Here is a 25,394-nt window from a genome sequence, read left to right on the forward strand (position 1 = left end):
GGTGCTGTGACCACTTCCCTGAGGACCCTGTCCCAGTGACCAACCAGCCTCCCTGTGAAGAACTTTTTCCTAATGCCCAGCCTGAACTGCCCCTCACACAGCTTCATTCCATGTCCTCATGTCCTATCACTGGTCACCAGAGAGAGGAGATCAGCACCTCCCCCTCCACTGCCCCCCTTGAGGAAGTTGTAGGCTGCAATGAGGTCACCCCTCAGCCTTCTCTTCTCCAAGCTGAGCAAACCAAGTAATCTCAGACGCTCCTTCTTAAGTCTTGCCCTCAAGGCCTTTCACCATCTTGGTCACCCTCCTCTGGACACACTCTAATAGTTTGATGTCCTTCTTACATTGAAGTGCCCAAAACTGCACACAGTACTCGAGGTGGGGCTGCACCCGTCCAGTGTAGACTGGGACAATCACCTCCCTCGACTGGCTAGCGATGCTGTGCTTGATGCACCCCAGGACACGGTTGGCCCTTTTGGCTGCCAGGGCATGCCGTTGACTCATACTCAACTTGCCATCAACACAAACCCCCAGATCTCTTTCCACAGGGCTGCTTCCAGCCTCTCATCCCCCAGTTTGTACGAATAACCAGGATTACCCTGTCCCAGGTGGAGAATCCAGCACTTGGTCTTGTTAAATTTCATACAGTTGGTGATTGCCCAGCTCTCTAGTCTATCCAGATCTCTCTGTAAGGCCTCTCCACCCTCGAGGGAGTCCACAGCTCCTCTTAGTTTAGTACCATCAGCAAACTTACTTAATGTACATTTGACTCCTGCATCCAGATCATTTATAAAAACATTAAAGAGCACTGGCCCTAAAACTGAGCCCTGGGGAACCCCACTGGTGACTGGTTGCCAGCCTGATGTAACGCCATTTACTATACCTCTTTGAGCCCGACCTGTCAGCCAATTGCTCACCCAGTGTATTATGGACTTGTCTAGCTGTGTGCTGGACATTCTGTCCAGCAGGACACTGTGAGAGACAGTATCAAAGCTTTGCTAAAATCCAAACCCACCACACCTGCTGGCTTCCCTTGGTCACCTAGATGGCTGACCTTGTCATAAAAGGAAATGAAGTTAGTTAAGCAGGACTTTCCCCTCGTGAACCCATGCTAGCTATGACCAACGACTGCATTGTCTCTCAAGTGTTTTTCAGTAACTGCCAGAATGACATGCTCCGTAATTTGACCAGGTACTGAAGTGAGGTTGGCAGGCCTGTAATTACCAGGGTCTTCCTTCTTACCCTTCTTGAAAATTGGGACAACATTTGCCAGCTTCCATTCAACTAGGACCTTTCCAGACTCCCAAGACCATTGAAAAATAATGGAGAGAGGTCCCACGATAACATTGGCCAGCTCTTTCAGTACCCTGGGATGAATCCCATCAGGCCCCATAGACTTATGTGCATCCAGCTGGAGCAGCAAGTCTCAAACAACTTCAGAGTCGACTGGGAGTTTATCATGCCCCCAGTCACAGGGCTCCGGGTGTCCCAGGGCCCATCATTGGTGTTAAAGACAGAGGTGAAGAAGGCATTAAACACCTTTGCTTTGTCCACATTCCTATTTGTGAGGTGACCGACCTCATCAAGTAACGGACCAATGTTATTTCTGATCCTCCTAAAGAGGAGGCCCCCTCCTCTTTATCTAGTGAGGATATATCAAGCTGTAGCCCTATATGTAGTACCGAATTTTTTTTTTGTACTTTTAAAAAGCCCTTTTTGTTGTGCTTCACAGTGCTGGCCAGCTTGAACTCTAATTGAGCTTTGGCCACACAAATTTTCTCCCTGCAGTGGTGAACAGCATCTCTGTAGTCCTCCTGTGTTGCCTGTCCTTACTTCCAAAGTCCATACACTTTCCTTTTCCACCTAAGTTCTAGAAGAAGATCCCTGCTCTGCCAAGCTGGCCTTCTGCCCTGCTTGCTCGACTTCTGACACTTTGGAATTGCCTGCTCCTGCGCTCTTAGGAGATGGCTCTTAAAAAGTGACCAGCATGCAACCATTTTAAACTCAGGTTGCACTAAGTCTTCCTATCAAACTGAAGTACTCATTTTTATAACCCTAATCAAAGCTGAGAAGCAAAAAAAACCCCACAGCTACTTAACAAGAAACAAATAGAAGTATCCAGCTGCCTTGGAAGATTATTCAGCCATCAAAAAAACCCCAACAAAAAAATGCAAAACATAGCTGTACAGTTTGGGATTTTCATAGAAACAAGAATTACTGAAGTTAAATCAGAGAAGGTGTATCTTCAAGCTCTAGCATTGTGCAGCAGATCTGGAGAACTGCATGGACTTAAATATAGTTCAGCCAACATACAAGATTATCTACTATTGGACTGACATAGTAGTAAGGAAAGGGTACAGGGTACAGGAAAGAAAGAAGAAAAAAAAACCCGTTATTTGTGATAACATTTTGTCAGAAACCACTTAATGTCTTCTTTTGTCCTATAAATATACTTCCCAGTATTCAACAATCATTGGAAAAACAGAAGGTCAATAAAAATGCATACAAGGCAAACAAACAAGAAACAGACAGAACAGAGGTTATGCACACTAAACGTTAATGCAAACAAGGTACTTGAAACAAGTGTTGCTTCATACATGCAATTAAAACATACTCAATGGAAGTCAAACTATCAAAATCCTGAAGAAGTCAAACTAGGTAACTGCAGGAACTAGTTTTGAGAACTAATGGACATTTCGTAAAGACACTGAGATCCATAACTATTAAGTAAGCAGAACAGGAATTCTCATCTGTTAGTGTACTTTCGTCTATCTTATTTTGGTTTTTATTGACATAGGACTTCTAGGAATAAAAATTGCTACGGCATCTTTGAAGGAAACCAGTGAATCTGGCACTTGCTAGGTAACTCCTTTAACCTTGACGAACATCTTATGCAGTTCATACCAGAGCACGCCAAAAACAACTATGCCTTCTTTTGTCTCAGAAGTTGATGAGTAGACATAGGCTTCTCAGGTGGCTTTAGGGCAGTAGAAGTCAAGCCTCTTCCTTCCTGTCTCAAATTTAACAGTCCAATCCATCCTTCTGGAGCCTGGAAGACTTGGCCCCATGTCAGGCATAATGAAAATTTGAAAATAAGACTTGATTCGTGTTTCTTACCTGAGCAGAATGTCACAGTCATCCTGTAAAAATTCTTTCATTTCCTAATTTCATACTTACTGGACCAAAGTCTGGCTTACACATCAGGATAAAGCTGTAGAATTCTGCTGTAGTTAATACATCATTTACTAAGTATAAGAAATGAAACAATACATTTTGACTCCCTTACGGATCAGCATACACATGGGGTTGTTGGGAAAAGTTGATGCTGCTTTTACACAGCATGTTACTTGTTGGAACACAACAACTAATTAGATATCATGGGGGGGGGGAAATCACTGTAAGAACTGCCAAACACTGGTACAGGTTGCCCAGTGAGGTCGCAGGATCTCCATCCTTGTATATATTCAAAACTGCCCAGGACAAGATGCTGAGCAATGCAACTTAGTGCCCAACTTTGAATAAAGGGAACTGAAACAGATGACCTCCAGAAGTCCCTTGCAATCTGTGACTTGGCACTTACTCTGTCATACCTGCCCGCCCATGTGCTGTTGGTTGCCTGTCCAAGTGCTATTGGTGGCTTAGGGATTTGGGTATGGAAGAGAGATACCTGACTGGCTTAGAGCCTGCATAGGATTGACAAGACGTTCACAGCAAGACAGATGGTCAGCAATTCTGTCTTTTTAAGGGTGTAACTCTAACACTAATTAGTCAGACTTGTATTGTGAGGACTGCACTAACCTCCAGCCATCACTGGATAATATCATATCATATCATGATATACTACCCTAATTTGGACAGGGGAACTAAGTTGACTGTTTTTACAGAGACTTTACTTCACAGATCCATGGTCTTTGACCCTCACTGACACGTTAGAATAAAGTACTTATATCTTGAAATTCAACCAATCCCACTCTACAACACCCCTTTTTGTTCCTACCCCAAATGGTACTTCTGGGATAGATCTTTTTATTTCATGCCTTGCTCTCACAGCTGCACTGGGGAAGCAGCAAATTATGACCTCTCTTCAAGAGAAGAGGTTGGCTGGAGATAAATGCTCAAAAGAAGTTCTCTCTTGAATAGATTTCCCCATGTGGGTGAAGTAGTTTACTGGGGGCAGGGGGAAGACTTCCAAAAGAAGCCAGGTGCGGATGATCAATCTGGTTTCCTATAAACACTTCACTGTGTTTGGACGCAAGACAGAAGGAGGGGAGCTGCCCAGGAATTTACTGAAAAAAAATCCATTTAAATATGTCTCTTAAAAACAACCAAAAAACCCCCACCCAACTCTACTAATGATTTTTTCCAAATTTTTAATGCAGCAAACTGAAAGTGATTGCTATATGCATGATTGTGTCTACACGTTATACATATATACACAGAGTGCTCAGAGTTCAACATGCATTAGCAAAACTTGTAGAAGCAGGAAGAGATTAAAGGCCTTCTTTAACAGTAGTTTCATTAAATGATGAAACAGAAATACAAATTGTCTAATCTCACCTGTTCCTTGTTGATTTCAGAAACATTACAAAAGACAAAAAGTCATCTCCATGGTGACTGTTAGAGCTGGAGAGAAAACCACTTCAGATGCAGGCAACGATATTTAATCTGACATTTATACCATTCACTGAAAACTTTGTTTGGTTCAACAATCAAAAAATAAGACAGGCTTTGAAATTTGATAAGAAGCAAAAAAAAAAGAGAGTCCTGATTTCGCATGTTACATATCAAGGTGGTGACACTTGAGACCTAAAATCTCCTATACCCATTCACTTTTCTCATTATGTCTTACATGTTATTTTCCTACCAAATTTCCCACTGCAAACGTGAAGAATGTAAGTTGACTGAGAAAAGGTGAATGCACTGAAATACTAAAAAACTATATAAATAATTAGAATAAGGAATACTGAGAAAAAGTAGAATTTACTTTTTTTTATTCTGTCCTATCCTGATAGCCAAGAAAGAACTGATAGGAAGCATCTCCCTTGGCAAAGGGAGAACAAAACACAGCTAAGATAACAAATGTCAGTATTCAGAGTCTGAAGTCACTTTCTCACAGAAGAAACATCCCTGTCTGGATTTGCAATGGAGAAATATTTTTGCAGTCCAGTATGCTTTATGAACTTGAATTTGGAGGGAAGGGGGAAAGACGGTTAATGCTCTGTTAATGCTATAGACTGCAAGATACCATCTTACCACTATCACTAGAAATTTGGATTTCTAATTGAAGCATACCATTCTTAGCTTCCATAAAAACTACAACTACATATTGTTACTCATAGTGAAACAAACATCATTTTAAGTCTTACAGACCTGCGATACTCAAACTAAAGAGCACAGAAATCTCCAGGACATATTTTGCTACCACCAGCTTGTATCCTTTCTGCTCACTAGTGCCATTATGGTTTTCAAATGTTAGAAGTGGGATTACCTGCACAAAACCGTTCGAGATGACTCAGCCTCCCAACAAAGGTAGAACAAGGAACAGCAGCAAATCAAAGTCCCCAGAAACTGGGTGGTTTTGCTCTGAGCAGCACACAAAATACAGAGTAATTTCTATCCCTACCCTGACGGACATTGTAATCCTTCAAGTCTAAAATTCACAGACGCTGCTTCTACCTCTGTTTATCCAATCTTCAAAGGCATTCACTTCCACTCTCTCTTCCCTTACTCCTGTTGCATCCATTTATTTGTACATGCATAGTGTGCCCTTCTCTCGCATACAAAGCTGGCAGGAAAAGAGAGGTGAGCTCTTGGAATTGTGAGCGTATCCTCATGTACCCAAGTACATTCCTGCAAATGCATATAATTACAGAATAAATACTTATATATTCAGCATCCACAAGATACAGAGAAAGGAAGAGGGGTATCATCTAAAGGTTGATTATTACTGCACTCTTAGCTGAATATATACTTTATTCTTTCAGTCTTGCTTTCTGCAAGAAAACCTGTGAATGTTCTTTTCCTCTACAGAAAGAGAACTGCTCATTCAATAGACAGTTTTTATGAATTTGGTAACATCCCATAGATTATTAATTGAATCACAGTGCATAAATATAGCACATATTCAGTAGCTCTGAACACTGACTTAAAGATTTCCTCCATCCTCCCAATTTTTCTGTATGAGTGACATCTGTAATAAGCAATTAGAATTTTTTATACATGCACAGCTGACTGTTCAAAGACAGATAATCTTAGCCACATACTTCAGTTTTCCTTTTCCGACAGAGCTACATGTTAAAATAAGTACATAAGTAATAAAAAAAGACAGAGTAGCTCTAGATTATTTTTTTTTTTTAAACAAGACATGCTGTCTTTATAACTTATGGTCAATACAAAGCAATTCTGAAACTCTTCAAGCTTCAGAAAGATAAATCAAACATAATTCGTGATACTGTGAGTTAGGAGAAAAAAGTTTGGAGACTTATTTAATATTTTTGCTAGTTGTAAATATTCTGCCTTAAACAGCTGATCCAAGGCATACTCAAAAACAAGCTTCTTCCAGTCTAGCATTTTAACACTGTATGAAACCTTACTGTTGCATTGCAAAGATTCAAATACCAACATTCCCTATCAGCACTACCAGATTTGCCATCGGAAATAAGCCTACATTTGAAAAATACAGTATTTGAATGTTTATAAATTATACTGACAGACTAATCCATACATTTTGCTATCTTGCACAAAATCTTCACTATCAAAAATAACCACTGAAAAATGCTGTTACAGTATGAATTTACTACCCCATTCCTTGTACCCCCCCCCCCGACAGGTGAAAATAAGCACAAGGTAAATGAAAACTATACAAATTAGAGGCAAAAAACAATGTGTTTCTTGGACATAAATTATTCCTTTTACTACAGCACAACTACTCATAGCCTGTGGACTGCTACTTAAATGCAGTGTTTTTCTTATTGTGAGCAGCACTTTCATTAAGTGAAATGGAAATCAAAAACAAGACACTGGGGAAGTGTGCCACACTCACAAGCTTTAAAGCAAGTAAAATTCAGAAAAGCGTAAGGACAGACTACCAGAAGTCTTAATGAACAGGGGGAAAACTCAACTGTGTTTTGGTCCCCTTTCAGAGAGCCACTCCTCCTTAACAGGTCAAAGCTCACTTAAGTCAACCTACCCACTGAATCCTCCAAAGGCTTTATGGGACTATCTATCCTCACATATCTTCCATTACCTCTAGCTGGCCCATCACATGTTTTACAACATCAGTCCCAAACTCTGAAAACAATACCTCACAAATCTTACCTAAAAAGATTAACAACATGATTAAGAAATAAATGTGCTTACTGTTCTTGAATCAGAGAAAGGATTGTATTCATCTAGCCCTGGAGGAACATTTCTTGTCACTTGTGTAACAGAAGGATCCTAGAAGAGAAAACAGTTCTGTAAATTATGCACATGTATATAAGCAATAAGTCAACACTTACATCATTATATTATATAAAACTCAGCTTTTGTTTCAATCTAAAAAAGGTTTATTTTCACTAAGAAAGCCTGTAAACATATACCTCTTTGTCTGTCTCCAAAATGACATCATTCCATTCTGAGCTTCTTATAAACCTAGATTAACACAGTCTAAAAGAAACTCCATCTGTCATACATTTGATTTATAAGGAAAAAAGCTCTCAATAGAGAAGGGAAGAAAACTGTATCCTGCTATATTGACTCCTGGACTCCACAACTATAGACCCAAAAAGCACAACAGAAGGAAAGAGCTTTCTGTAACTCTTTGTTTTCCCTACCCAGAAGTATCTCCAACACCTTAAGGAATAGGAAAAGCATTTCAGAAAAATGAAGCTGAGGAAATAGTGTTCCGTAATACCAAAAGCACCTCTGGTTCAGCTTCTACCTGAACTGGTAAAATTAAGAAAGTAGTATAATTTTTTTTCCACCAATGAACTATACAAGAAGAAAAACTGCTTGAGGTTTAGCTTGAGAAAACGATTTCAGGAATGAAACATTTCTCTGTGCTACAGACAGGCAGGCTTGGTTCTGTAGAAGAGCAGAAGTGCCCAGTACCATAGACCACACTAACTTCGTATGAAGAAAAATTGTACTTATTCCATGTGATGCCTGGTTACACTACATTGTTTCTGTGCCTTAGTTTAAGGTTTTTGCACCTTGAGAACATATGAATGGATGAAAGGAAGGTTTTCTTGAAAATTAATAAATCCACTTATTCAATATGGTTAGTTACATTCATATTTACATAAATGCACAAAACAAGTGTACAATATTTTATATATACATCAAATATACAAAATAGCTGTAAATATACTATTTACTTATTTATAACTGTTATGTATAGATATACATATTTTCTTAATTTCAGCAATCTAGTTCAACATTAGAAAACAAACTGGAGTTGATAAAGACTGGGAAAAAGATAAGTATTTACATTTGTATGCATTTACATTCATATTTCATGAGTGCACTACTAACCAAATAACTCAGCCTGATTGTCCCCGCGAAGGACAATAAATGCAATTATTTGAATAACTAGAGTATCAGACTCGTGGGACAGCCACTGAACAGCAGCAGATTTCCAAAAAGCAGGAAAAAGTGGTCAAGTCAAATTCAGAAGAGCAATCTATATTTAGAAATACAACGTGTAAACAATAATAAATACCTGATGAAAGAAAGCCTTTTTTCTCGGAGTGTTTTAGAGAAGGGGGGGGGGGGGAGTTTCTCAGATCTCTTGACACAGCTATTGTGACAATCTAACATTGACAAACGACAGGAAACGTATGCTGAGCCAAACAAGCTTACTACATCAAAAGTCTTAGTAATAGAAATAAGTTGTATGCTTAAATACACACAGTGAGTAGAGCAAGAAGCCCTCCATCAGAAGTCTATTCTCATTCTGAATTAACAATTGCTATACTTCTGCCAAATATTGCTATTGTTTGCAAAAGTAGCAGCAGCTCTGACAAAAAACTGAATGACTGAGAGGACATTCAGTATCAGCTCTATTTAAGAAAAGTTTCATTTCCTAGTAAAAAAAAAAATTACAGTTGTATTGAAACATTGAATTGAACCCCACCATGGCAAGTAGCAAATTCTGCTCTCAGAAAACCTCAATTACACAGTCTGGACTTCAACAGAAGTTCATGGCCTGATCTCTTCCACAAGCAGGAATAGTCAAGGAGAAGTAAACCAGAGATCACAGGAAAAGAAGAGTAACCTCATAGCTGAAGGAGGCAAGTGCCAGCCTGGAGATCCGTATCTCTCCTATACTCGTTCACTGTGATCTCTAATGCTAGAACTGTCCTCAGCATGGAAAGAAACAAGCTCTTCATAGTCTGGGTGCCCAGGTGTAGGCTGCTAGACTTCAAATCATTCTGAATACCTACAGTGGATCGAACAACTGATGCTAATAGGAGCTGCACTTCATATTTCAAAACACTACTTACAGTATTTCTGAAGAGATTAGACCTGACATCCTAAGGAACACAAAGAATTACTTTGAATCATTTACCTTATACTCATTGCATCTCATTTTAAAAATGGAGCAAATGCCAACTCGTCTAAATACAGTGAGGAAAAACTGTGAAGCACTCATACTGCTGCAGAATAATAAAACATTTAATTTAGAAGTTAATCAGGGTTTGAATAATGAACACAAACAATAAATGTTCTGCAGGACCACATACTCAAAGAAAAACTGGCATTTAAATGAAAGCTATCAAATGTCTATGTTGCATGACATATATTCTAGTGGTTAAAAACAGTGAAAACTTTAATATTCTACAGGATTAAGTAAATCTAGTCCGGCATAACTTATTTTTCCATATTTGATATTCCACCCAGATAATGAAGTTAAAATGCCTTTTTTTTTTGTTATTTTTGTTTTTTAATATTAAGAAACAGAAAAAAGCCACAGAGACAAGTTCCAATAGGTGATAATGGACACCAACACAAAGCAGCAGCATGGCTGGAACCATCAAATATCCAGAGACCTCAACTTGCTGCATGATTTAAGCGATTAAAAATTGGGTTACCCTCCGCAAATATAGAAGATTGGGAATTTCTGGGACAGACTAAATATCTGATGTCAGCCACTGAATGCAGCAACTGTAAAATGCCCGGTCCAATCTCAGACTGAGAAAGCTATGTCCTGGTGGACCAGTACTTCTGCCCTAATTGGACCTGCCCTTGCATTAACTCTTCGCCACAACCTGATTTTCCTCAGCCCCCCAGCCAGTCCCAGTCCCTGCTCCTTTAAGTGCTGACCCCTGTAATTCTCATCTTGTCCAACTCCTTGTTCCCTCCTTCCAATTCACACTTCTTTCTCCAGCCTTATCTCACCCAAACTCCTGCCAGTTCAGCCTCCTGAGTTTCTGATCTTTTTTTTTAACTATTAGTTATACCAACCATGGAACAGAATTTAAGAACAGGCCATTTTTCATACCCAGCTACTGTAGCTATTGGTGCATTTAAGTCACACACAGTCATTTCAGATTACATTTTCAAGATCTGAATTAGTTCAGGAGACTGGAGTTTTAAGAAACCAGCACAACTTAATTAACGATTTTCCATCTAATCTTTCATTTTACCTGCTTCTTGTAGTCTCTCTCCTGTAATGTCAATCTCAAAAGCAAAGACTAGCATCACACTCTGAATAACTAGGAGGCAGGTACAAGAAGCATCCCAGTATTTACATCAAGAATGGAAAAGTCAGTCAGAAAAAAACCAAAAACAAACACAAACAAACAAAACAAAACCAGAAAACACCACACACATCTCACATTGACAAGAGCACCTACAGAACTATTAAAAACGTCTCCTCTGCCAGGTTAACAAATTGTGCTCACATCACTCAGATACAGATAAAATTAACTGAATACCCAGTTATCACAGAGTGTGTACAAACACAATTAATTACAAGTGAGAATGTTTCAAATGGAGACGAATAATCCATTCTACACAAGTTTTTACAGCTTTTTAAAAAAACAAATTAAAGGGAACAGAGACCTCTGTTGTCTAGGAGACCAAAACTAGTCATCATCTACCAGGTTTCATTAATACAGAAGAGATTAGCAAATTAAAGACTGAAGAAGTAGATACATCTGTAATGATTCTTTGTATTACTGTTCACTGGGCATGGGTCCAGCATTGTTCCACCATGAGTAAGATGCTTTGATAGCATACATAACCCAAAAACAGTCTGAAAAAACCTAAGTTTACATTGTTAGTTGTGATTTTGATTTCTCTTAAGTAAAGAGAAAGTGGTGAACTAGGAATCATCCCCTCCCTTCCAAACTGCCCTTCAGGTTGTTAAAAATAGTTTTCACTTTTGAGGTACACCCATTCTTCTACCAAAAAGGCCAAAGCATTTCTCTTATGCACAAATAATTTAACATGGAATGAAAGAGGAAAAAAAAACAGGCTAAAAATATAACAATGATAATATGTGCTTGTGTTGCCTTTCCCCTCCCCTAAGTGGAACTAAATAAATGACATCAGTGTTCTGCACAGAACATTTAATTTACTTCAGTACTTTTCAGTTTGCTCCCAAGGACTAGCAGGGAAGTAGAAGCAAAATCTTATTGCAAAGGTCAAGAAACAGGGTTTATAAACATTCATTCTATACACTGATTTGGATAGAGATTATAATGGTTTTACAACACATCAGCAATTGAAAACAAGAATTTCAAATAAAAAATCACATAACCTACATAGAACAAAAAAAATTGTTGGAAAAAGGAACAGGGAAAAATGTGTAAGATACTTTTACAAGGAAAAGAACAGGAGGAACAAAGGTAACTACTAAGGAAATGGGATAATAAGGTAAATTTTTAACACTGATTGACAAGGACAAGTAAGCAAGACAACTAAATATCTTCCAAGACTTGGATACCAGGAGTATTTACATCAAAAGAATACAGTAATCGCATGTTGTTTGGAAAAAGCATAAACCTGAAATGCTGCACTTAGAAGTGAGATTTTTTCTCTCCCCCCCCCCCCCCCTTTTTCTTTTTTAAATTTACATAGAATTCTTAGGACAGCACCAAATATCTGAGTAAACTGACAGAAGTACACCTGGTTAGTCCAAGGAGAAAAAGACTAAGGAGAAAACAATATACTATGAACACAAAAATCGATTTTAAAAGAAGAGGATTAATTATTTTTAGTGAATGAAATCAGAAAAAGAAAACATGGGAAACACCTTATCAGTTATGTAGCTCCTTAAGTACAGCCAAGGGAAGAATAAGCTACTGAAGCTAATCTTCATTTTTGATCTTGGTTCTACATTAAGTTCAAGGGCTACGAATGATCTCTTAATGACTGGAGTAGTTGCAATCCAAGCCGAGAAAACAGTTCTCCTCATCACAAAAACTCTTAGAAGAGGAAGTCTCTTTATATTATCAATAATTCACTGCATCAATCCTATCACCTCCCTCATCAGTCACTGGCTACCATTCAGCTCTGCCACCATACAATTTTTCTCTCTTACCTCAAGATCCCCACAAATAAGTTTATCCAACCTAACTGCTTTACCAGTCGCTGACATCAACCAGCCTTCAGTTTGCCAACTTCTTTGGCATTTACTGTCCCATAACCACCTTCACCTAGCTACGCATTTTCCCTGTTGCTTTTTGTGCTTGGAAGGAAGTTCCCAGAATGCAAAAGAGGCACAACCACAACCTTATCTTCCAAACTATTCAACATGCTCAGCAAAGATGTTATTCCTTCAAAAAACTCTGACTGTATACAGAACAGAAGCAGGAGCCAGAGGTCTACCAGGACTGAATCCCGACTGGTGAATCTGGGGAAATCATGAGATTAAATCCACAGATCTAGCAAAGTCCATCTTGACCAACTAGGATTTCTTATCCCTACCACTCCTACTGAAAGGCTTTGTTCTGCTACGTGAAAAGGATAAGCTCTTTTCATTTCAAGCTAAGCTCTCCACTGATTATCACAACTTATTCCCTATACTCACTTTATGTTAGCCTTTTCTAAATGTGAGTAACATTAATTGTACATTTTCCAGTAAGAATTCATCCTGAGGTTTGGTTTGGGTTTTTTTTAGTAACAGTTGTACTTCCTGCTCTTTGTTGAGTACTTCCTAAGATCACACCACTGGCTCAGCAAATTAAGCAAAAATGCAATGAAAAATGCCTGAAACTATGTTTGTTGGTCTGAGTTTTTTGATTTCTTGATCAAGGAGAAAACTATCCATCCCACTTCTCACAAATGAGTTCTGGAGAGCAAAGCTATTGCTGTTTCAGTTGAAACTCTCCATATGATATACTTTGCTTTCAGTATGTCCTCATGAGCATTTTTGGGGAGAGATTTCTGACAAAGCTTAGCTTTTGAAAACAAAATTGGGAGGAAAAAAAAAAAGTATTTGGCCAGTAATGGATATCAAAGCTTTTTTCCTCCTGTGTTAACTGTTGGGTTTCAGCTTTTAAATTAGGACTTGACACTTGGAAAAGAAGATAGCCTGCACATGAAGGATGTGTTTTTTCAGTCCCATAACACTCTACATTCAGCCAGATTAAGCCTCTGAAATAGTAATTTGCACATGTTCAGTAAACATTTGGTATAAATCACACAGCTAAACTCCCCAAAGACTTCCTCCCTGTTCATGCCACAACAAGCTGCACATGGAAAAGTTAAGTTTCAAGAAGCTACTAATGTTTTGATGCAGTGTCAAACATTGCTGGTTCTTCATGCCTTATTTCTTTTGTCACCATCCTAGGCCCAAGAACGAGTAAAGGTACAGAAACTTCACAAACAGCAACTAAATTGAGATTTTGTGTCTCACTATCCTAATAGTACATTAGCAGTATGAACAGTTTACATTTAACAGTATAAAGGAAGCCTTAATGTATTGCACCTACAATAATATATTTTAACCTATGATTAAAAACACTTACTACAAGAAAGAATTTTCCTCAAAGGTTACACATATAAAACCTGGAGGAATTAATGACTTTGAGGCAAAATAAAGACTATTTCTATACTTCTAATAATAATAATAATAAAAAAAATCTGAGTAACCACTACAACAGTTCTTTCACAATTTCAAGTTTAACATCTCATTCACTGATCAGCCATTTCCCAACCCCCTCACAGAATGAAATTAAAAAGATTTTCACCCTAGCACTGCCAGAACACAATTATTAAATAGGGTAGCAGAAAAGTAGCCAACTGGGGTTTCTCATACTTGACTCTCAAGCAGTGCCTGTTACGCACCACATTATCTCACAGAAGCAGAGCTATGAAGGGCTCTGAGCTACCGAGCAAGGCAAATTCCCCACCTTTGAAACCAAAAAGAACTTCAGAAGCTCACAAGGCCAAATTTGTCCTAAAGCTTGTACCAGCCCCATCTTGCAATGGAGTACTGGATGCCTAACAAAGCATCATCTCCATCTCATTGCTACTCTCAAATCTTTCTCCTTCCTCAGCTCTGAAATGTGTGTTATGTTCCTCTTTGTAATGTTAAATCTCAATATATAGTGCAATAATAACACTAATGCAATATGTGCTAACACTTTACTGAAAATCTGGAAAAAAATACAGCTATAGCTGAGGCTGAGTATCTATTAAAACACTTCACAGTTTTAATAGATTGCAGTGCAGTTACAGCACTAAGGAAGTGTACTCTTGAAAGCCAACTACCATGTAGGACAGCTAAAGGACACTTCCAATACCATGATGTTCAGCATTAAACTATGCAAGATTTAGGGGAATTTATAAATTTTGAAGTCATGAAGGGAAAACAGGTAATAAAGTCAGAAAAATATTTGTGGTTTATGTCCCTTACTAATTTAAAGACAGACAACTTAATTGGGTATATTTTATAGTCATATAAAAGAATTAAAACTCAGTTATGCACACAGGGACACCACAAAACTTTTCAATTCTAAAGCACAAATACTGCAGAAACACTTCAAGTAATTAGGGTCCTGATCCTTCAAAAATAATTAAGACTTCTCTTTCTTCCTGTAAGTTTCTATAACTTTAGCTTCACTTGAGCAATCAAGGCGTAAACTGTATAGATTCTGCTGCCACACAAGGTAGCAGTCATCTGCACTATTAGCTTCAGCATCAAACCTCCAGCTTGTACTTCCTGCCAAACCAGATAGAAGATTAATTTGTGCTCATGTGAGTCAGATATGTGAGTGTAATATCCAACTTATAACTGGAATTACCTCTGTAGTAAATTTAAGCTCTAACATATACTTAGCTCTAGTGACTCAAGTAATCTTGTGACTTCAGTGGGAGCAATTCAGGTGCCTAACACCATTTTCAGATATCTTAGAGCATCTCAGACATCCACACAAGAATGGCAGTCACAACAGAACAACAAAAGATCTGTGTCTTTTTGGAGCAACAACTCGAAGCTAATCAGAGTTTGGATACCTAATCCCACTGTCCTGGTTTCGGCAGGGATAGAGTTAATTTCCTTCCTAGTAGCTAGTACAGTGCTGTGTTTTGGATTTAGGATGAGAACAAAGTTGATAACACACCCATGTTTTAGTTGTTGCTAGGGTAATGCTTACACTAGTCAAGGACTTTTCAGCTTCCCATGCTCTACGGACTGAGAAGGCTGGGGGTGCACAAGAAGCTGGGAGGGGGCACAGCCAAACTGGCCAAAGGGACATTCCATACCATGTGACGTCATGCTCAGTACATAAACTGGGGAAAGCTGGCCGGGGGGGGCCGCTGCTCAGGAACTGGCTGGGCATTGGTTGGTGGGTGGTGAGCAATTGCATTGTGCATCACTTGCTTTGTATATTATTATTATTATCATTATTACATTATTATTATTGTTATCATTATTTTATTTCAATTATTAGACTGTTTTTATCTCAACCCATGAGTTTTTCTCACTTCTACTCTTCCAATTCTCTCTCCCATCCCAGCCAGGGCCGGGGGGAGTGAGCCAGCGGCTGCGTGGTGCTGTTGCCGCCTGAGGTTAAACCACGACACCCACCCAAAGAAACTACTCAGATAATTAACATTACATACATTTGAGGGTTTCCATGATTGTGTCCTTCCACACTAAAACTCAACAAGACACAGGCCATTCTGTTTAAATCTTCATCCATATCACATAGTGGTTTGGCTTTTACCTGAAGGTCACTATTCACATTTAGACAGAAATATATCTTAGTTTTCAGGCCTACCATAATTTCTGTAGTATCAAATACCTGCACCTGCTCAGAGCTCTAAACATATTAGATGAACTGACCCAACAGAATTCATCACAGAACTCAGTTTTTAAAGTCCCAATTCCACAGTCACTCATAAGTAATCATTTCATATGTCTGGAAGACTGTAACAGCCAGCCCTCAAACCTTTTGCAGTCTGTTAGCCAAGCCACAAAGGCCTGTGAAATTCATAGCTCTACTTAAAAAAAAGAATTTCTTCTCTTAGTAGTAGTATCATTCACTTATAAAAGAATAGAGAGAGAGAGACTGCTGTTTCAGAACCTTTGTATCTGTATCACCTCCCAAGACAGAAAACTACAACTATCCCCTATCCTATGACACTTAAAAAAAAAAAAAAAAAAAAGGCACAACAAGGAGACAGCTACATCAGAAATTTGCCTTTGTTTTTCATACAAAATTTATTTCATGCTGGTTTAGTCTATTCAAGAATAAACTGTCAGGGTCTTGAGGATGCCCAAACCCCTGCTAGGTGGTCAGATCCGCCTCATCACTAAGGACTTGCCTGGCCATCATGGGACTGTTGGCTGACCCTGGTTACTTTCACTGGACCTGATCTTGATGTTGACTTGACTTTCTAACTTGGGCTCAGATCTGCCTCCTCTCTATGGACTTGTCTAACACTCTAGACTCTTGGCTGAATGCAGTTACCATCACCAGATCTGCTCTACTCACCCTGTTTGGGTGCTGTGGGAGTGCACCGTTTGTCAGTGAGAACTTTACCAAGTATGAATTCATACTCACAAGCTATGACAAGCACTTCTCAGTGAAAGAAATGAAACAGCTTTCATTATTAGTCTGCTTTCATTTATGATACTTGAGGTCACACCAAATATGCATTTCTTCACAATGCTGCTACATCAAATTATAGCAGGATTATCATGTCTTCATTTGTATGGTACATGGATGCATTTTCTTCTGCACAACTTGAATGTGATCAAAAGCTTTTTAGTGTTAGAATGTTACTTATCTGTTTGTTTCATTAACTCTTGTCTTTCAAACCAAAACATCTCTTGGTTTTGTTGGTACAGCATCCAGAGGACAGCTATTTACAGAGGAATACTATGACTTCAAAAGCATATGAGCCTTTGGGTTCAGTTCAAGTTTGTTTTGTTGGGTTTTTTTAAAGAATAAAAAAAGAAAAAGCAGAGGTTAAGCAGCCACTGTCTCAAAATCAACAACGTTTTATGATCAATCCAAGTAAGCTCATACTTGAAACAAGAAATTCTATTTTACAAACTAAATTTCATTACTTCCAGTAGATACCAAAACAGAAACATAATTTAATTTTAGGTTTCCAAAAGAATTAACTTCCCCAGGGCTCAGTACTGGGGCCGGTCTTGTTTAATATCTTTATTGATGATCTGGATGAGGGGATTGAGTGCACCCTCAGTAAGTTTGCAGACGACACCAAGTTGGGCGGGAGTGTTGATCTGCTCGAGGGTAGGAAGGCTCTGCAGAGGGACCTGGACAGGCTGGATCGATGGGCCCAGGCCAACTGTATGAGGTTCAACAAGGACAAGTGCCGGGTCCTGCACTTCGGCCACAACAACCCCATGCAGCGCTACAGGCTTGGGGAAGAGTGGCTGGAAAGCTGCCCAGCAGAGAAGGACCTGGGTGTGCTGGTCGACAGCCGGCTGAACATGAGCCGGCAGTGTGCCCAGGTGGCCAAGAAGGCCAATGGCATCCTGGCCTGTATCAGAAATAGTGTGGCCAGCAGGAGTAGGGAAGTGATCGTGCCCCTGTACTCGGCACTGGTGAGGCCGCACCTCGAATACTGTGTTCAGTTTTGGGCCCCTCACTACAAGAAGGACGTTGAGGTGCTGGAGCGTGTCCAGAGAAGGGCAACGAGGCTGGTGAGGGGTCTGGAGAGCAAGTCTTATGAGGAGCGGCTGAGGGAACTGGGGTTGTTCAGCCTGGAAAAAAGGAGGCTGAGGGGAGACCTCATCGCTCTCTACAGCTACGTGAAAGGAGGTTGTAGCGAGGTGGGTGTTGGTCTTTTCTCCGAAGTAACAAGCGATAGGACGAGAGGAAATGGCCTCAAGTTGCGGCAGGGAAGGTTTAGATTGGATGTGAGGAAAAATTTCTTTAGTGAAAGAGTGGTTAAACATTGGAACAGGCTGCCCAGGGAAGTGGTGGAGTCCCCATCCCTGGAGGTATTTAAAAGACGTGTAGATGAGGCACTTAGGGACATGGTTTAGTGGGCATGGTGGTGTTGGGCTGATGGTTGGACTCGATGATCTTAGAGGTCTTTTCCAACCTCAATGATTCTATGATTCTATGAACTACCCAAAACACTGAGCAAACTAGGTGTTTCTGCTTTACCTTTATCTTCTCAGGGAACATATTTATTTGATTCAACATCAAGCAAGAATCTCTGCTGAAATCTTTTTATTAAAAGACATGAGAATAGTCACAGGAAACCTCACAAGCAGATCACAGACAATTAGTAAAACCAAAATATTTGAGAAAAAGAATGATCTACCACCTTTAGACCGTGGCAACCACTCTTCCACGTGATGTGTGTGTCCCCCCCCCTTCTCTGCCATACTACTTTGTGATTTTACATTAGCACAGCAAGTGGCTTCAAAAGTAAGGAAAACAACTAATCACATCATACATAAAATTATCAAGCAAGGACAAATAAAAATATGAGTACATTTGAATAAGGTGTTCAGACAACATGACAGGTTGTCAGGGTCCATCTGGAAGTACTGGTTCTGTGTGTAAGTATTTTAAAACACATAGTCAGACAAAACTTACATGCAGACGTATTAATACCCACTAATTTCGAAGCTGTTATGCCAACGAAATGGCAATCAAGGTTTGGCTTATATATGAGGTCTTCTGCCCCTTCAAGTTAAATGTGTGGATGAGTAAAGGTATGCAAGATTACCTTTTGTGGGCAGTGGAATGTGACGGAAGTTAGCAAAGACTGAAGGAAGTGAAAAAAGCCTCTGAAAAAGGAAAAGTATACAGCTTTCCTAAACCAACTTCTGCAAATAAAAGAAATCCAGAGCTGTGTTTAACAGTGAGCTTCAAGTTACAGAGAAGTTGTTACAGAGTTCTTTTATCGTGATGCATTTCAGGTAAGAGCGTGGATTCTGCCTGGCAGCTACAATAGAAGTCTTTCCCTGAAGAGAAATTGGAATAAACTATTGCACTTCAAGCAATGTCTTCAAACTGGAAGTATGGCTGAGGTAGGTCCCTAGCTTAGGTTTCAGAAAGACTACATACAACAAGTTACCCGGGCTGAAGAGCAATGCAGGGACAACTATACTGCTTCCAATACCCCTGACCGCTCTGGGCATCTATAGACAGTAAATTTTGCTAGATGTTATTTTCATAACTATTAAAAAAAGTGAGGAAAAGCATCACGTATTTTTGTTGCTGCAGACTCGTTCTAGAACAATGACACCTTTTCAGTGCTTGGTGCCAAAAGGTATTTAAAAGAACAGTGCTCACTGCCATTAGTGCCAGTCCAGACTATTGTTGGTGACAACCTCAACACCAGGACTGCTGTTCATCTGGAAGGTCATCGCACTGTGTACAACATCGAATAAAAACACACTGTCTAGCCTAAGGAATACCATCAACTAAATTTATGAGCATGAAAACTAAACTAATGATTCAGACAGACTCCAATGAATAAATGTCAGTAACACTATGCTTCCAGCAGCTACCTGCACAGAATTATGCTTGAAATGTGACAGCTCAATTTTTAAAAGGCTTAATTATTCCAGCTGACATCCTAAACTCACTGCCACATACTATGTGTGTGCTTTAAAGTGTCAGATGAAATAAAATGTGGCAAAAAAAAGTTCGATAAGATTATTAAAGTAAGTAGCTCAATAAATTAGTTGAACTGGATTCAAATAACAAAGAAAGAAAAGATAAGGAGGGGAAGCATCCAAGGAGGTCAGCTCATTTTGACAGCTGAAGCCAGAACAGCAGGTAAAGAAACAGTTCTCAGCTGTATGACAATAGTGCAAAAACTAAAAGCTTTAAAATACATTACAACACAGCATTTTGAGATGCAGGGTAGAACTTATACCTAGCCATCAGTACCCTGCATGCTTCAGAAATAACGTAAAGAGGCAAGTAAGCTTGATGGGGGCTGGGAGGAGGCTAGAGAGGAAAAAGGGGGTAAATTCACTAAGCTTAACTATCTGGGTCAGTCAAACGGAAGAGAAGACTGTCGTAGTATTATACAGAGACAAAGTTACTACCAAAATCAAGAAACCTTTTTTTTTTTTCCTTCAAAATAATGCACCTGAAATGCAATTTGTGTTGTTTCAGCAACAGAAGGAAACACGGAAACTTGAACTTGTGAAACGGCTGTGCCCGTTTCCAGGGCTTACAAAAGCGCTGCTTATCCTACGAGCCCCCCACAGCCGTCAGGCCCCAAGCCTCGCGCAGGGTAGCCCCCTCCGGCGCTGCCGGCCAGCGCTCCCCGGCCCGCCAGCCCCCCGGAGGGCAGCGCTGCCCCGCAGCGCCGGCCCTTCCCCACCTCCCGTGGCAGGGAGCGCCCCCCCCGCACGCAGCGGGAGAAGGGCCGGGGCGCCTCCCTCCTTCCCTCGGGATGCCCGCGGCTCGGCGCAGCCCGCTCTCCTCCCCGCCGCGACACCAAGGAAGGCTCACGGGCGCCCGCCGCTCCCTCCCCGGCCCCAGCCTCACCTTGAAGGGGTTGTTGAGGTCCGGGTCTGCGAAGGGGTTGCTGTCGAAGTCCGACATGGCGGGGGCAGGCGGGCGCTGCGGTCACCGGGTGGCGGCTCTTCCCCTGCGGCGCCCCCGACACTCGCCGGCTCGCGGGCTGCCCCCCCCCACCGCTGTCACCAGCCGCTGCGGCCCGGGCCCGAGCCCGCCCCCTCCGCCACCAACCAGCCACGGACCGCCGACCTCCCAAAATGGCCGCCCCGGAAGTGAGGTTGCGGGGCGGGACGGCCCTGGAAGGGAGGGGGAACGCCCGTTCTCGGGGCGGGCAGGGGGCAGAACGGGAGCAGGGCATGGGAGAGCCAATTCCTAGGGCGGGGAGGGAGGAGGGCTAGAAAAGCGCGTTCCCGGGGTGGGCGGGGGTTGGAGACGTGCCGTGGTGAGGGAGGTTTGGCGCCCGTCGCCCTCGCTGCTTTGCCTGGGCTGGGGGGGGGGGCTGGGCTCAGTCCCGCCGCCGTCGCTTGTCAGCACTAGCCGGGAGCCGTGGGGGAAGGAGGCCCGGGGCTTCCCGCCTGTGGCAGGCCTGGTGAGGCAGCTGGAAAGGGCGTGGGGACGTTGCCAACGGCCATGGCGGGAGCGGGGTGCCTCCCCTCGGAGAGCGGCGTCCGTCCAGGCAGCTCCGAGACGCCGGCTCGGTCAGGGCCGCCCCCATTTTGTAACCGTGTCTCGGGCCTACTTGGTGCCGTGCGGACGGTACCCAAAGGGAGGAGGTGCGTGGGCTTTCCTTTCCTCCACCCCTGCCCCGCCTCAGGGTGGGTCAGGACAGCCGGTCTCGTCTGGAAAGTGAAATGTACATGCGAAGGTAACAAGAAAGACTTCAAATTTGAGGCTTATTTGGTAAAACACAAATTTACTCTCTTGTTCCTTCTCCTTTTGGCATGATAAATAGCTTGGCAAGCGCATGGCTTCTTGGATGTCTTGCACAAAGGTTCAACGAGGGCTGTAGGTAGGGTATGGCTTTGAACCACAGTCACAAAATCCTGCTTCCATGGGTGGACACATTAAAAGGGCTTCTTGGAAGTGTTCAACCATTTCAAGCTGTTTGAAAGACTTTTCAAATACTTCCTCAGAAATACTGACACTGCAGTTTGAAGAACCTGGTCTGAATGACGCAAATAAATGCGAGCAGCTGTTTGAAGCATTGAAGAACCTTTGGTTCAGAGCTATGGCTGAAATCTGAAATCCCATATACTTGATATCAAACAGTCTGCATTGATGCAACACTTTTAAAACCAATGAACCCTGAATTTCTTTACATGCTTTCTAAAGAAACGATTTAAACTTTCATTTAAATGCAAAAAAAGAGAGGTTTGAGGCAGGTCAGATGAAAAGAAATTGCTATGAGAGTAAAACAGGCCTTTTAACTTTTTGGTATTCAAATGTGATTTTTTTTTCCCATGTAATAATCATAGACTAACTGTGGGACACACTATCCAGGGTTTTTTGAAGGCTGACTCAGAATGTTAACACTTATGTATTTTAATGGCTGTACGTATATCATTACTCTGATCCTGACACTGGCAGTCATTACAATGGTGGTGTTCTGTCAACAAGTCAGGAAAAATCCTACATGTAGACGAGAATTGATTTTGCATGGATCAGTAAAGAAAGCAATAATTGCTTCAAGGCTTGCTCTAATTTATGCAGAAGTTTCTCAATTATTTGTGAAGGGCTGTCAGATATAAGATGGTATGCAAATGGGACAAGTCATAAAAGCATAGCTTCTAAACAACAAAACGCTTTCAACTTTTTTGTTGCTATGAAGTGTAAAATACTTCATACTTTAAAAAAACAGAAAGGCAGCTGTTGTATGATCAACAAAAGTACGTTACAGTATTAGTCACAATTATTCATATAGCTCACTTATGGTGACAGCAAATTAAATCATGTTGTTTTCCAATATTCACCCATAGCTCAATATATCATAGCTCAATGATATGTGTTGATAGTTCAAAAGCTGTGTGCATTGGCAGCTGTATATTTGCTCCTCTTTGAACTGAACATGAATGAATGAATGCATGCATGAATGAATGAAGGTTTGGCTGAAAAGAATATCTTTTCCTGTGTGGTTGCTGGTGCTTCAAATCATGGACATTGCGGCATTTCTCTGATAATAATTTGTGCACAGTTAAAGGGGAATAATCTGTCATCTCATATATGAGTTTCAAGGCAATAATGAAACTGCATTAGCACGTTTTTGGAAAGGATAACAAGTATTTTACAATTAAATGGTAAAACTTTGATAGCCCATCTTTGCTTGCTACTAGAAGTGTTAACTTCAGGAGATACCAACTGACTGCCAGATAATAGAAAATGAGAATTAATTTACGCTTCCAACTAACTGAGTAGTTTGTACTATACATAAACAACATGGGCAATACAAATGGTCATCGTTTGATGCTGAGGGCTGACATTGTTGATTATTTTCCTCATCTTCCAAAGGAGTTTCAGAATTAGAAAAGAGACATGATTAGCCAAGGATGCCCTCCCTCAACAAGTCCTCTCCACACCGTGCTTTCCAAATAGTAGAGTTTAATTTTTTTTAATAATTACCTACTTGCAATTAACTGTTTCTAATTCTGGTACAAGATATAGCTCATAAATACATCAATCTGATTTTTAATATACTAGTAAGTTCATTGAAAAATAAGTTCTAGTAGAGAATGGGTGACATTATTTAGATAAAAATAGCGCTCTCAACTGAAAATTCCCCAGCCTCCTGGAATTGGTTTCATTCAGTAGTTTTCAATAATTCTTAAATAGTTGCCTTCTTAGCAAACAAAATTATCTTAATCTGAATTGGCCATTTTCTCAGAAAGAAGAGTTTAAACTTCAACGAGCAGTAGGTTTGAACTGCTTGTGTGAGTACTGTACTTGTATACCGTATTTAAGAAATTTTGTGTAAGGAACTGACTTAATATTATTCCTTCAAGTCCTGGTTCCCTCAGTTTTCTACCACTTGTGGAATTTACAATGTTTATGCCAACCTCAGATGGTGGCAAGGAGTGCTTACATCAGCTGGAAGGAAAATCCGTCAGTTTTTTTTCAATCCAAAATGCTCGAATGCTGAGTAGACAACCAGGTGATCTGTCTTGGTCAGCTCTCTGTGCTGATAAAGTAGATCACAGTTTTACAGAGGATGGACCTTCAAAAAATAAAACCAAGCTGTAAGAAATAAGCCCTAGAACCCTTGTAAAGAAGTGTTTTCTTCCATAAAATAGAGCAGTCTATGCAGCATCAAATGCAAGCATAATTGTTAGAAGAAATCAGGGATGGAGAATGTCAATGTGCCACAAGAGCACATAGCTAAGGCTCTGCTACAGAAGTTGGGCAAAATGACTGGTATGGAAGACTGAACGACTGCTAGAAACTCATGTAGTAGAAACAAGCAAGAGAACTCTATGGTAGTGTAAGTGCAAGTTACAACTTCAAATTGTGCAGATACCAATTTTAAAGTCTTGCTGAAAGTTTGGGCACAAGACACCTAGTCTGTTAGGTAAAACTTTACCTGAAGAGTTATTAGATAACAGCTCTTGGAACAATTTAAAATAGCAAGAACCTTTTTCTAGGTTTTACAGGAGAGAGATTTACTTGCAAAACGTTGGAAAGATTTTAACTTAGGAGAGAGGGAAGAGAAGTGTGCTAAACAGGCATTTCAGTATAATACTTGAAGGTCATGAGCTGCAATATTCCCCAAAATCTTTTGCCTCAATTTAAAAGTAAAATGTGTGGAGAAGATAGGAGAAAGGGCAGAAATCACAGTAGCATTCAGAACTCCAAAGATCTGCTACTTGCAGACTCCCATTTAACCTCTCTTTCATACAATCAGTGAAGCCCTGATTCCACAAGGTAATAAATCCAGTTTTAGTGTGCTGATTGCTGAATCAAAATCTATGTGTTTCCATCATGCAAAGTGTTGAGCTAATACAAACTTATTTTAAATAGTCTGAAGAGGTAGCTTTAGTCTTTTTCTGGCAGTAGGGCAGCTTTGCCAGTTCTACTGTCAGAAGGTGCACTTGCACCGTTTTCTGAGTAGAATCAGCTTACAGGAGGTGGTGCATGACCAAGCCAAACCTCTGGGGTCACCTAACAAGTGCAACAGTGAATACTCAGGCTAGTGAGCGTCTTGCCCTTTTTATGAGAACCCTGACCACTTTCTGAAGCCCCACACTTAGATTTTCCCATTGTGTTCCAGAACTGTAGCAGGATATTTGGAATTATTATCTGTGGACAGCTCACCTCTTCAGAGATAGGAGACGGATTCCCAGGGCAATAACTGAATTGCAGCAGGGAACGGGTAACTGATGTATAGCCAGGTTGTGGTCATTTTGCTAAAGGTCGGTGTAGTACTGCCAGCGATCTCATGCCCTGCGTGCCCATGCTATACCCCACTCTCTTGCTGTGACTGACCCTGCCCTGTAAGCC

At 40.7% G+C, this 25,394-nt stretch overlaps 1 protein-coding gene across 2 annotated transcripts in view; it reads right to left on the reverse strand.

Moving 5' to 3' along the window:
* The window catches only part of LOC143172382 (secretory carrier-associated membrane protein 1), a 47,880-nt gene extending 26,822 nt beyond the window's left edge, over window positions 1-21,058 (reverse strand). For both annotated transcript variants that reach the window (XM_076361781.1, XM_076361780.1), the window contains exons 1-2: window positions 20,934-21,058; window positions 7,360-7,437 (exon numbers count right to left, since the gene is read on the reverse strand). In XM_076361781.1, coding sequence (XP_076217896.1) covers window positions 7,360-7,437; window positions 20,934-20,990 — 135 coding nt within the window. In that variant the 5' untranslated portion in view covers window positions 20,991-21,058. The remainder of the gene's footprint in view (window positions 1-7,359; window positions 7,438-20,933) is intronic.
* Window positions 21,059-25,394: the final 4,336 nt, after the last annotated feature.

Source organism: Aptenodytes patagonicus, chromosome Z (genome assembly GCF_965638725.1).
Source record: "Aptenodytes patagonicus chromosome Z, bAptPat1.pri.cur, whole genome shotgun sequence".
In the NCBI taxonomy this organism is placed as follows: domain Eukaryota; kingdom Metazoa; phylum Chordata; class Aves; order Sphenisciformes; family Spheniscidae; genus Aptenodytes; species Aptenodytes patagonicus.